At 42.0% G+C, this 12,666-nt stretch overlaps 1 protein-coding gene and 1 long non-coding RNA gene across 2 annotated transcripts; both read right to left on the minus strand.

The window, feature by feature from the left end:
- Window positions 1–6,741: 6,741 nt before the first annotated feature.
- On the minus strand, window positions 6,742–7,615 carry LOC119503710. Its single transcript, XR_005210374.1, has 2 exons — window positions 7,435–7,615; window positions 6,742–7,087 (listed from the first exon to the last, which is right to left on the minus strand). It is a non-coding gene; the product is annotated as an uncharacterized LOC119503710 (long non-coding RNA).
- Window positions 7,616–7,727: 112 nt separating this feature from the next.
- dpm3 (dolichyl-phosphate mannosyltransferase subunit 3, regulatory) lies at window positions 7,728–8,500 on the minus strand. Its single transcript, XM_037795602.1, has 2 exons — window positions 8,412–8,500; window positions 7,728–8,188 (listed from the first exon to the last, which is right to left on the minus strand). Exon 2 carries the CDS (start codon window positions 8,151–8,153, stop codon window positions 7,875–7,877), a length of 279 nt encoding a protein of 92 aa, XP_037651530.1. The 5' UTR covers window positions 8,154–8,188; window positions 8,412–8,500; the 3' UTR covers window positions 7,728–7,874.
- Window positions 8,501–12,666: the final 4,166 nt, after the last annotated feature.

Raw genomic sequence — 12,666 nt, forward strand, 5'->3', positions numbered from 1 at the left:
TGTTTATATATATATATGGTCTAAAACAGTCCAAAAATATTGGTAAACTTGAACAACTCTCTCCCAAATCCAAAAACTAGAGTGCTAAAACTCACATTTGTGATGTCATAGGGTATAAAACGTGGAGCTGCTCCATAGACAATGATTTGGGAGAGATGTTCTAGATGACACAGAGCATCCTGGGGAATGATCTGACTATATGGCAACATTTTCAAAACTGAGATCACTACAACAGAATAAAGCTCATTTGGGTATAAAAAAGATATAAACAAACATTCTGTGGGTCCATAAAATCAGTCTCCCATTCATCGTCTATGGAGCAGCTCCAGACCTTAAACCCCATGACATCACACGTTTGAGACTTCTGGTTTCTGGCTTTGAGAGAGCGTAGCTCATGTTCACAAATATTGATTTAACTTTACTATGCCATGGGAATAATGTGAATTCTTAATTTAAGTGGTGTTCCACTTTAACACTGGTTCAGACATTCATATCCCCCTCAGGATTAATTGTAATAACTTTGGTGATCCCTTAACTTTTCATCTAGCACCATCATCAGGTCAAAAGGTTAACTTGTCTAATGCTTTGGCTTAGTACCAAATACCTGCAAAACTAATGTCACTTCCGTCAGCCCCAGGTGTGTTAACTAGTAATTGTTAGCACGCTATCCCGCTAAACTAAGCTGTGGAACATGGTAAACATTATACCTGCTAAACATCCGCATGTTAACATTGCCATTGTAAGTCTGTTGCCATGCGAGCTTTAGCATTTAGAGTTCACAGCAACACTGTGCCAAAGTACAGCCGCTAACAGGACTAGGACTCTTGTACATGATTTTCTGTAAAAGTTTAATAATCTACCCTTAGAAAAAAACAATAATCCAGTTTCCCAGCAGTATCCTAAATTAAACATCACCTTTCCCCTTGGAACTGGGGTGATTTTGGTGCTAAAAAGCTTTCAGGAAACCCAGCCCGTCTCTACTTTTGATTACACCGGAAAGATCCCCAGAGAAGGAGCCAATGGCTCAGATAATGACTCACTCACACTAATGTGACAGGAGTTGAATTGAATCAAGGCCAAGGTGGCCGGAGACCAGCTACAATAGAGAGATAAAGGAAAGAGGAGGATCATAACCATTAAAGAGTGCGATTAAATGTGAGATTTGGGAGAATGGGAGCATTTTCGAATCAAATTGCCTCCGCATGGCTCTCAACATGACGACGGCTGAACCAGCGGCTCGTTGCTAACGGCACTAACAGTGAAAACAACGGCAACAGTGCTGACGGAGCAAACAGTGTTAACATGGGGGGGAACTAAAGGGTGGGCGCTACGCCGAGCCAACACAGTGCAGAGCGGGGGCCATGAGATAGCCAGCGGGGCACGCTAACATGCACGAACATGCACTAAAAGCACGTGCGGCCGTCCCATTTGGAGCACCTTTAAGATTGCCTTTTGGCATGAAGACTAAACACACAGGTGTGATCCCTCTACTGTTTTTATCTCGACCTTCTGGCGAGCCTCCACCCTGAGCTACAACGTCCCCCTCTTCTTGTCTCCAGCCATGATACTTTGCTCGTCTGCCAGTTGCATGACAAGCCATTGTTCCCGTCTCTCCTTCTCTTGTCTCTCCCTTCCCAGGGGAGCTTTACGGCCGTGACAGTAAAAACAGCTGTAACACCAAAAACTGGTGCCACGGCCTCACAACTCCCCAGTGTTGTGAGAGGGTTGGTCATAAATTAGGGCCGGCGGACAGGCCCCTTAACCGCCCGACCCCAAGAAGAGGCTCCACTGAGTGGTAGCTCGTCAAGAGCAGACAATCCTCTTTATTTACTCACTCGTTCGGCGCACCAGCTTGAGTAAATGTAAACAGCGAGTGTGAAGCCTTTAACGCCGCAGTAAATGTTAAGGGCAGTCAGGAGATAACTGGAACAAACGTGGAGCACAGAAAACAAGAACATCCTGAGGCCAATGTTTTCACAGGTCCTAAAAGAAGAATATATAATGTTTGCATAAGATTTTAAAGGCCAAATTCACAGATCAGACGAATTACAAGCGCTACAAAAGACAGTATGAATCAAAATACTGGGAATATGATCAGAGAAGGTCAAAATGCTTCGAGGCAACATACCGTATAGAGCGTATATTAAATCTAGTCTTAGTGTGTGCCTCTCGTGTATTTCCATTGCATTATATTCATACCTAGACGATTGTTTTATCTAGAGCTGAAGGTATTTCCAAATTCCTCAAAGACTCTTTCAGTCATCTGGATGGAAATGATCTCAAGCTGCTATTATGTTTCCAATCCATGTAGCCAGAAATGACATAGCTCCATGCTTTCTCCTGCTTTTGTACGATACAAGAAAAACATAAACACATTATTTTGTATTAAAGTATAAAATGATAGTGTAACATCAATATAGACAAATACAACTGTGATTGTTTTATGCTGTGCAATTTGAGCATTGGGCATACAGTTTGCCATTTCCAGTTACTGACTGGAAATTAGTTAGTTTTGTTTGGATTTAACAGCAGCCCAACTTGAGAAATAAGAAAAAGAAAAAAAATTATTGTGCAACAGACGCTTTACCTTGCACGGCAGCTGGAGTTTCGCGATGGTCATGTCTAGAAGGTACCCCGCAAATTGAGAAAACTTACAAAAATATGCAAAAAAACTCACTGCCAGACGACCTATCCTAACCTTAACTATTCAACCTTAACAATCTCACGACAGTTTCCCACATTGTGGGTTGCCTTCTATAGACACGTCCCGAAAATCCATCTTGTCAATCAACATCCTGTGAGGAACTACTGGTAGCTACAGGCTCTGACTTTTACTCTAGCGCCACCATGAAGTTGACATTTGTGGTTTTGAATGAAATGTCTCGACAACAACTGGATGAATTAACATGACATTTTGTACATTCATAGCTCAAAGCACCAGTGTGCCTAAATAACGGCTCACATATCAGCTAGCATGGCTGTTATAGACTCTTGGTCTTGTTCAAAGATCCCAGTTTCAGACAATACACGAGAGGCACAAAATGGGGCTATGTAAAATCAAACATTTCCCAACAAGCAGAAAAACAAGGCATTTAACAAATTATCGGGCGTCAGCGTCTAACCGAGCGAGAGCCGAGCCAACATTGTGTGTGTAACTAAAAACTGTGCGGAGGCCGTGAGACATAGCGAGAAAAGAAAAAAATCTACAATTCAGAGCAGGTTTGGCATCACCAGCTGGTCTATCTCTGCGTCTCTGGACTGAGTCATGCCTCACTATCAGCAGGGCAACGACCAGTCCCCGTCTGCCTGCTACAGCGTATGTTACTACTCGGAGGAGCCAGGAGTATCTGCCTTACGGGGCCTCTGGGAGGTTACCTAATGGTACTGTAGCTATTTGTAGCATTTATAAGCTTCCACGCTGCCCTGGAACGGGAACCCGGTGTCCTTTAAGTATCAAAGCAGCTGTTTATGAGCAGCGAAAGAACAATAGGCTAACCCGTGAGTGACTTTTTAACCTTGGTCAGAGCTTTTTTATTCAGCATCGGATTAAATGTCGTTTTTATTGTAGCGGCATGTTTGGAAGATCCTTTATTCCCTCTTTTGCTTAGTGCCTGTAAAAGCTTTAGATGCCAGCAGGGTCAGACGGGGCTGATGGGAAGGAAACACCTTGGTTATACAGAGTATAAGACGGAGCCTCTGGGCCAATCAGGGCACATGTTTGGTCCCCTGCCATCGCCGGCGGTCGGGGTGTGGTCTCCTCTTCCCGAAAAAAGTCCTGTCACACACTCTGTCTTGTTCCAGCTCATGCTTCGGTTTCCTGTCCGTGTCACTTAGTCACTTTCCTTTTTTATTCGTCCTCACTTCCACACTTCTTTTTGTTCTGCCCCTCTAAACCATTCAACTTGTGTTTTGATTCCCCCTCTTATCACTCATCCTGTCATTACTGTTGTTCAACCCGTTTCTGTATCTGCATCAAATCTCCATCTCTTCCAGCTCTGGGCCTCGATTACTAACTCCGTCTCTCTTTCTGTGTAGATTGGTTTGAGGTTTTGCTGTGAAATGTGTGGGTGGGGAGAAGAAAACGAGTCTTTTCTGTGCAGAAAAATGATAACCTATCATTTTTCAGTCTCGGTTCTCAGCCTGTCGAGATGGATTCGCTCCTAGCGGTGTCACCGAGTGTCTCTAGAAATGTTTTTTTATAGAGTCTTAAGGTCTCTGTGGGGCCATGCTGCGGGCACAACCCCGTGTCCTGCTCCTCTCACTGTCTCTATATCCCCATTAGGTTTCAGCTCCTCTCCCAATTTACCTGACGCCTCTCACCTTGCCACTTTGGAGCAGAGAACATTCTGTGCACGTTTGTCATCTTTCTCAGCCTGTCGAAGACAGACAGAGCAATTATGAAAAAAATTGTAAGTGGCTCTCATACCCCCAAAACCGGGAAAAAAAAGAAAAATCGAAGCGAGGGGATTTTCAAGTTGCCACTTAGACATGTTACATCACCGAGAGATTTTAGATGACTTTGACACACGAGTCAAGCCCACAGAACTCCACTACCACTCTGTGATACAAGAACGGATAAATTATTTATATAATTCACAACAAACCAGCTTCATATCTTCAATGTGGAAAAACAATGAGTCTCTACTTTGGTTTTGTATTATTTCAGGTCAAGTTTAGTTTGTTTAGTTTAGTTTAGTTAGTTAGTTAATGCAAAGTGATCTAAATGATATACTGTAAGTAATGATATAATGAATGAAGGTTTGATTCCTTCAAAGGCTGTCAGTCGATTACAATATTTAATCGTGATTAATCACATGATTGTCCATAGTTAGTCATGATTAATTGCAAATTAACATTTTTGATCTGTTCAAAATGTACCTTAAAGGGAGATTTGTTAAGTATTTAATACTCTTATCCACAAGGTTTGGGCAAATATGCTTGCTTTATGCAAATGCATGTATATATGTATTATTGGAAAACAATTAACACAAAACAATGACAATTATGGCCCAGAAATCCTCACAGGTACTGCATTTAGCATAAAACAATATGCTCAAATCATAACATGGCAAACTGCAGCCCAACAGGCAACAACAGCTGTCAGTGTGTCAGTGGGCTGACTTGACTATGACTTGCCCCAAAACTGCATGTGATCATCATAAAGTGGGCATGTCTGTAAAGGGGAGACTTGTGGGTACCTATAGAAGCCATTCACATATCTGGAGGTCAGAGGTCAAGGGACCCCTTTAAACATGGCCATGAGTTTTTCCTCACCAAAATTTTGTGTAAATTTGAAGCGTTATTTAACCTCCAAGCTAGTATGATATGGTACCAATGGATTCCTAAGGTTTTCTAGTTTCATATGACACCAGTATCTTCACTAGCTTCCAAACTGAGCTCCCCGGCACACACCTAAAAATAACAAGTAACGTTAATGTGTTAAAGAAATTAATGGCGTTAAAATGAATTTGCGTTAACGCATTATTATCGTGTTAACTTTGACAGCCCTAATTCCTACAGCTATATATGAAAGCTCATTATCGCCAAGAAAAAAATGAGATAATTTGGTAAGCCAAAACTTTGACAGGTAGAGATACAGAACTGCTATGGAATTATTATTATGGATTTTGCGCATCAGGTGCGCCCTCTCTTGCGAATATTGCCACTCACTCGCCACGCAAACAACAGCAGTGGTGATGCTAGTCGTCTCACATCTGCTGCAAATGAAATGCATGGAGATGTAAAAAAAAAAAAAAGCTTGAATATTTGAGGTTGGGACAGCTTTTTCTACATCTTTGTCTGTGCATCAGATTACACTTAATTACACTTGCTATCATGTAAAGGGCTCAGTCTGGGATGAGCTTATGTACTGTGAGTTTGAAATAAGGGATTAAAAGGAAAAGGCAACAATACTTGTACATGTATATATACATACACATGCACTGTATATGGTCTGTAAAATGTTTGGCCTAATCTAATTTATACTCTTGTGTCTGATAGCATGCAGAATAAAAACAAACAGATGGACATCTTCAAAGTTAAATTCGGGGAAAATGATGACAAAGAAAAAAGCGATTAACTATTTCACATGTGGTTACGAGTAAGAGCATAACTGCCTACCAAGGGAAGCCTTTGGTGTAATTGCCAAAAGTAGAAGATTTGCTGGTAAATAACAGGTTGCCTTTCATCCAGTCTACTCCTGCAACAGCTTGCAGACGTTCATGGGGGGTGACCGTGCAAGGCATGATGGGGGCTGCAGCCAAACGGCACAACGGGCTGAGCCTTGCGCACGGAGAGTTGCCAGCTCTTTTGCATTTGCTCTGAAGTTATGGGAGCTTTTGAAACCCTATAATGATGCTTTTGGCCGGGCTATGCTTTGTTTATGCCCAGCGGGAACTTGCTGAAAATGAGCATAGGCAGCCTTTTTAAAGGCGCACACAAAAGAAGTGCACTTGCCAACATCAGATTAGTTCAGGACTACATATTTAGCATACATTCTCTGATTGGAGCAAACCTCCGTGAGGGGCGAAAAGGGACATGCTGTATAAAGTAGATTTCATGTTAACTACAAAAATGTGACAAAAGAGATCTGTCTCTTGCACAGAGGGAAGCATTGAGAAGTTGATATAAAGCCCTCAGGCCATGTGGGTTACGCTCGGAGAAGGAATGCATCGCATGTGCACGTACTCACATATATATCCGAACCCCCAACCCACAAACACACACACATTTTGTAGGCAGAAAAACCGAAGAAAAATAGACTCCAATTTAATTAAGTTCCGTCAACAGCCGCAGGGGCACAAGTCGGAAATTTGACAATGGAATGTACACTTCTTTACAGATAAAATCTAGTCAATCTATACAGACGAGCAAACGATCTCCAGACACACACAACAAGGTCCACACTGTGCAGTACTAGTTTGGATTTGACACAGATTGAAAGCATCTGAGAAATCCCAGTGGTAACAGTCTTTAGTGTGACCTTTTTGGTTTCATTTGCTGGCATTTCAGTGATGGGCAACTTTTTACAGATGATAATTTAGCAGACCAGTGATTCTCTGGGGTATTTAACTTTGCAACCAAAGACCTTTAGCTTTATCAGGTTTGAGGTGTGCTAATTGATGAAACCACCTGCTACAAACCGATTTCAAACACAAACTGGTGTTATTGGTGAAATATCGTTCAGTTACTTCATAAACAAGGTCTTTATAGGGTGAGAATGATCAACTTTGACACTGCAAACTGCTGCAGTATGAGTAACCCAGAAATCACCCATCAGGCTGTTCATTTCTAATTTCCTGAAACACATTTGATCAATATCTAATAAGAAACACTGCTACATAAAAGGGTCATTATGATTGATGTCATAATGATGATTTAGCAGACCAGTGATCCTCAGGGGTATTTCACTTTAAGTAGTTTGCAACCAAAGACCTTTAGCTTCTTTTATCAGGTTTTGAGGTGTGCTAATTGGTAAAACCACCTACAACAAACCGATTTCGCAACACAAAACTGGTGTTATTGGTGAAATATAATTCAGTTACTTCATAAAATAGGTCTTTATATGGTGAGATTGATAAACTTTGACTTTTTCAAAGTGCTAACTCAGGCCTTTCATTTCTTATTTCCTGACACACATTTGATCATTATCTAATAAGAAACACTGCTGCATAAAAGGATCATTATGATTGATGTTCAGATCATGTCTGCTGTAAACAACACAAACAGAGGGTGCCAGCTCAGAGTATAGTTTCATCCAACACATTTCACACATCCTAAACATTCTCTGTGCAGACTTGTGTGTGAAAGTAGTCCATGCATCCTCTTCCAGTCTCTCAAAAGTTCCTCTACATGGTCCTTTCCTTTCTCAACTTCTACATCTTTAAGCCCTTTTTCCTCAAGTCCTCTTTGGCTTCTCGTATCTGCTCCTGCAGCTCTCTGGACGCCTGGTCGCAGTCATTGAAGGTGGCCACCCTGTATCCCACCGTGGCCAGAGAGTAGCAGCCAAACGACACCAGCAGGTAGAGAGGCATCGGCCAGGCCACCTCTCTGTAGCTGTGAGGCAGCTTCAGGTCCAACAGGTCGAAGGAGACCAGAGCCCAGGCTGCGACCACCACAGACACACCCAACAGCCACTCCAGGAGTTTAGTCATGATGAGGATCTCAGGTGAGCAGCTGGAAGACAAACCTAGAAACAGAAATGGTTGTTTCATTCAGTTAGCTTAGCTTTAGCTCACCAAAATAGCACGTTTTGTTATCTTTCTAGCTACAAAACACGCAGGAGACACACAGGGAGTAGACGACAGGAATACAACAGTCGTACAAAAGCAACTAAATGAAACGAGTCATTCGTTTAAAGAGCGTTTAGTTCAATAAACACGTTTTAAGAAGAACTAATCCGCTGTGTTTACCTCCTCTCTCTAACGCCACCTCAGCTCAGCGCAGAGTTATGACGTAAAACCGTGACGCCTTGTGGGAAATGTAGTGACTGCTGTGTTGCTGCAGAAATTCCAACAAATCTCCTGAATTATTGATTAATTTGTTTAATTTATTTATTATTTATATATAATATAATATATATAATATAATATAAAATAATATAGTATAATAATATATATATAATTATATATATATATTTATCCATCTACATATTTAGTAATTTATTTATGTAACTGTTGTTGTACTGAATTCATACTGTATTCTGTATGTCCTGTTTTGTTGTAGATAAACAGCAACAACATGAAGCACTCTTTTGTACACCAGTCAATCCTAAAACTAAATATGGAGCTTAATCCCAGATCAAATGTACGTTGAAGGGCCCTGAATATCGTCTTCTGTGATTGTAATGTTTAAATGTTTGTATCCTTGTTTCTTGTCTTTGTCCTTTTTGTGATGTTGCAAATGGAACTGCTGTTATGCAAAACAAATTTCAGACCTGTCTGACAATAAATTATTATCGTATTATCGTATCGTAATAATGCACTATACTCAGCTGTTACTCTGCACTATATTCAGTTTTAACAGTTTTCTTCATCTCCTTGTATTTTTATATCTGGTATATTTTTTTGTACTTTGTACTTTGCACTACTAACTTTTTTACTGACTTTTTACTAACATGTTTTGCACTATGGAACTGTGATGCTGGAAACTTGAATTTTAAGAGGAGTTTGAAGACAGTGGTCAGAAAGATTCATTACTACATTCCCTCATTATACGTCTCAATAAATCTCAATCTATGTTTTTTATTAAAACGCTGCCCTGGACTGTTGTCTAATATATTAACAACACCAGCACCCTGTCAGCTGAGAGACAGAAAACAATTTGTTTCTACTAAGTCTATAATGAGGCCCCCAGTCAGGCTTTTAACACACATTAGACCTTTAACTGTTTCTCTGTGCCATCCTCTTAATTTAGAAAAGCCATTTTGAAAATGAGTTTACCATTAGTACTAGCTGAAAGCTATCCATAAATACTAATGTTGTTTCCAAAGCGAGGAATCCGACAACTATTTCATTAGGGGCCTCCGGGAGCACACAGTTGTTTGATCTCTGTGTCTCTTTAGGTGCCGCGGGGCACGTCCGTCCATTCAGGGCGGTGAACTGTCCAGGTGCAGAGGGCACAGACGTCTCCAGGGTGAAATCAGGAGGAGTGGGAGATGTAAACATCATTCGGTTGGCTGGGGGAGAGGGACGCACTGAAGAGCCACTGAGAAATAAACATCATTCTTAGGGGGAAAATGGAGAGTTATTCTAGGAGGGCGGTGTTTATGTTTGTCTGCACCAGTGTTAATAGTGTAAGTGACGATCCGCGCGTCTGCCAGGGGGGTAAAGCCTGTTTCTTCTGTTTATGGAGACTGTTATATGCAAGACTGGAAGATAGTCAGGGTTTATGTCTGTTTGCAGAAACATAAATCTTGAAATCCTGAAGTCAACAATTATCTTTCCAAGTCTGCAATGTAGTTCGAGGATGCTTTATCTTGTGAATGGCTTTGCGGCTTTGTATAACAGCCATGATGTATGCTGCCTAAATGCCTGCATGTTTATTGTGCTTGAATTTCCTTCAGGGAGCTGCAAGTAACTTTCATCACTGATTCATACGGTGACTATGTTTTATTAAGATTTTGATAATTTAATAATTTAATCTGTAAAATTCATTTGCCACTGCCCAAGGTAACATTTTCACATTCACAAAAATCAACACCCAAAGCCGCCATCTGAATTCCGTTGCTCCTAAAGTAGTGTTATGGCACGTGTCCACAGGATTGTGTTGCGTTTCGAGAGACGGACCGCCATGTTGGCTGCTCCTCATTTGCATAAAGTTGAGGTTTAGGCTACTTTATGCAAATCAAAGGCATCCGGCACACCTCGCTGCCTCTGGAAACTCCCGAAAAACTTTTAAACTAGCTTTATTGATTTAAACTGAAGACAGATTTAGCAACTGCTTGGCATTTCTCGCCCAACATTTTTAGAAACACATTTCGGGGACCTATTTTTGTAATATACGAGAAAAAAAGTTTACGAGCCACCATATTGGTTCCGGTTTGAAAGCTGGGAGCAGTAGCCCACGAGTGAAAGTTCAATCAGGTGCCTACTGCCTAGTGGCAGCCCATCAAGTGTCCAATGCTGGGAAGCAAGGCGATCCCTCGCGTCCAAAAACGCCCCTGTGGACACATACACGTCTGAGCGAGGCGAACGGCGTTACCATGGTTTTGCACTTGGTGGCTCACGTTACCGCAGTCTTGGAAAGGGAGGAGTGAGCGGAGGGGTACTCAGTTGGTTGCAATATGCAACCACGCCACTAGATGCCGCCAAATCCTACACACTGTACTTTTAATATTCAGTGAATCCTTTAATAACCTAAAGCCTTTATGCACATTTGTCTCTGAAAGAAATATAATGTTAAAAATTAAAAGGTGGAGACTCAAATACATCTTCAGAATCAAATCTATTTATGAATTAGACCCTGTGTTGGTGCAGCAAACCAGCCTGGAGCTACCTGCTACACTTATTAAGATGTGATATGATACCTATCATACCGTGAAGGCCAGGTTACTCCATTGCATCGATGAAATAAACTGAATCCAGGTGTGACTACCCATGAAATGATGCATCATTACATACATCATGGCGTGTGCTGTGCTGTGTCCTGCCTGCGATGCATCGGTATGAGCGGCAGCAGTGTGAGCGTGTGTGCGACGCTCAGTGGGAACGGTTGGAGCTGGCTTTTCTCAGTGTGTCTCCCTGCTGCCAGCTCCTGTTCCGTTCCAGTACTCAGGAAACCTGCGCTCCAGCCGAGAAGGCCTGGCAGACACAACACAACAGCCTGTGAGCGGGAGGGGCATTGAAACAGAGAGAATGAGAGATGTAGAGAAAGAGAGAGAGAGGGAGAGAGGAGGGGGTACATGTAGAGTGAGACAGAAAAGGAGACAAGGATGCGAGAGAGGGGTGAAGCAGTGGCAGCAGTTACTTTCGATAAAGAACCAGAAAAGAGAGGGGGTGGGGGGGGGATTTCATAGCTGACAGGGCAGGAGCGAGAAAGCTGAGAGGGCCAGGAATGAAAAGAAAGGGTGGCTGAGTATGTGGACGAAAGAGGAGAGGGCAACAGAGAGAAGAGGAGAGGAGGGAGCAGACAGGGGAAAGAGGTTTAGACGGGGGGGGTGAAATCAGGGGATTTGCAGGTGCAGCTTGAACAACCAATGACCTTAATGGTGCATTAAATCCAGCTGTTGCTTATCCAGACTTTTCTTCAATCCCCCTAACACCTTCGACTGCGCAATAGACTGCATGCAGCACCTCGGTTCCCACAATGGGGAGAGAGTAAAGCAGCGTAGGCTGAAGGAATGAGGAAAGAAAAAAAAAAAAAAAGCCAGAAGAGACAAGTGTTTTGCGATGGCAGAGGAGACACTTGATCCTCAAGTGCAGGAATGGGAGTGACTGTGTGACTCCGAGAGCAAAAGATAAGACGCATAGATAAAACAGGAAAAGTGGTAATGGAGAGTTGTGTTGACTTTATCTCTCTGGCTTTGTCAATATTAGTAGAGTGAAAGGTCCAGATAAGAATGTGTGCTACTATAGAGCTATATAGGGATCAAGATTTGGCTAGATAATAATTGTGTAATAAAAAATTGTGTGAAGCAAGAGCTGGAGAGGCTGAGAAAACCAGGCAGAAGGAGAGAGAGAGAGAGTGTACTGTCAAAGTGCTGTTTAAGATAACAATAGAGCTTGGACTCAATAACAGGAACCCTCTGTTTCCTGAGCTGGAGACTAGCTGTGTGTTATGTTGTCATTAGATGTGTGTGTGTAGATGTGTTTGGGAAAAGGAAAGAGTGACTAAAAGTGCGTCACGATGTCCACATTAGTGGAGGAGACAGAAGTGATACGTGTCTGGTACTCTGAGCACGGAGAGGAGAGGTGAGCCTGGAAACCAGACAAAATCTTTAAAGGTTTTGCTATGAAATTTTGGTCAGGAAAGAAATGAAAATTGACTGCAGCTAAATGCCAGACCAATCAGCAAACTATGAGGGATGGTTTAAGTGAACCTCTCAAAAATGAGTTTAAACTAGGCATTGTTGATTTAAAATGAAGCATTATTTCACAACGGCATTTCTAACCTCAAACACAATATGATTTGGGAGAAACTTTATAATGTAACCACAAGGAATCCCAT

This window comes from Sebastes umbrosus, chromosome 15, assembly GCF_015220745.1.
Source record: "Sebastes umbrosus isolate fSebUmb1 chromosome 15, fSebUmb1.pri, whole genome shotgun sequence".
Lineage (NCBI taxonomy): Eukaryota > Metazoa > Chordata > Actinopteri > Perciformes > Sebastidae > Sebastes > Sebastes umbrosus.

What these genes read in the sequence shown, in the direction of transcription:
- dpm3 (XM_037795602.1), bottom strand. Translation starts at nt 8,153, where the DNA reads ATGACTAAACTCCTGGAGTGGCTGTTGGGTGTGTCTGTGGTGGTCGCA.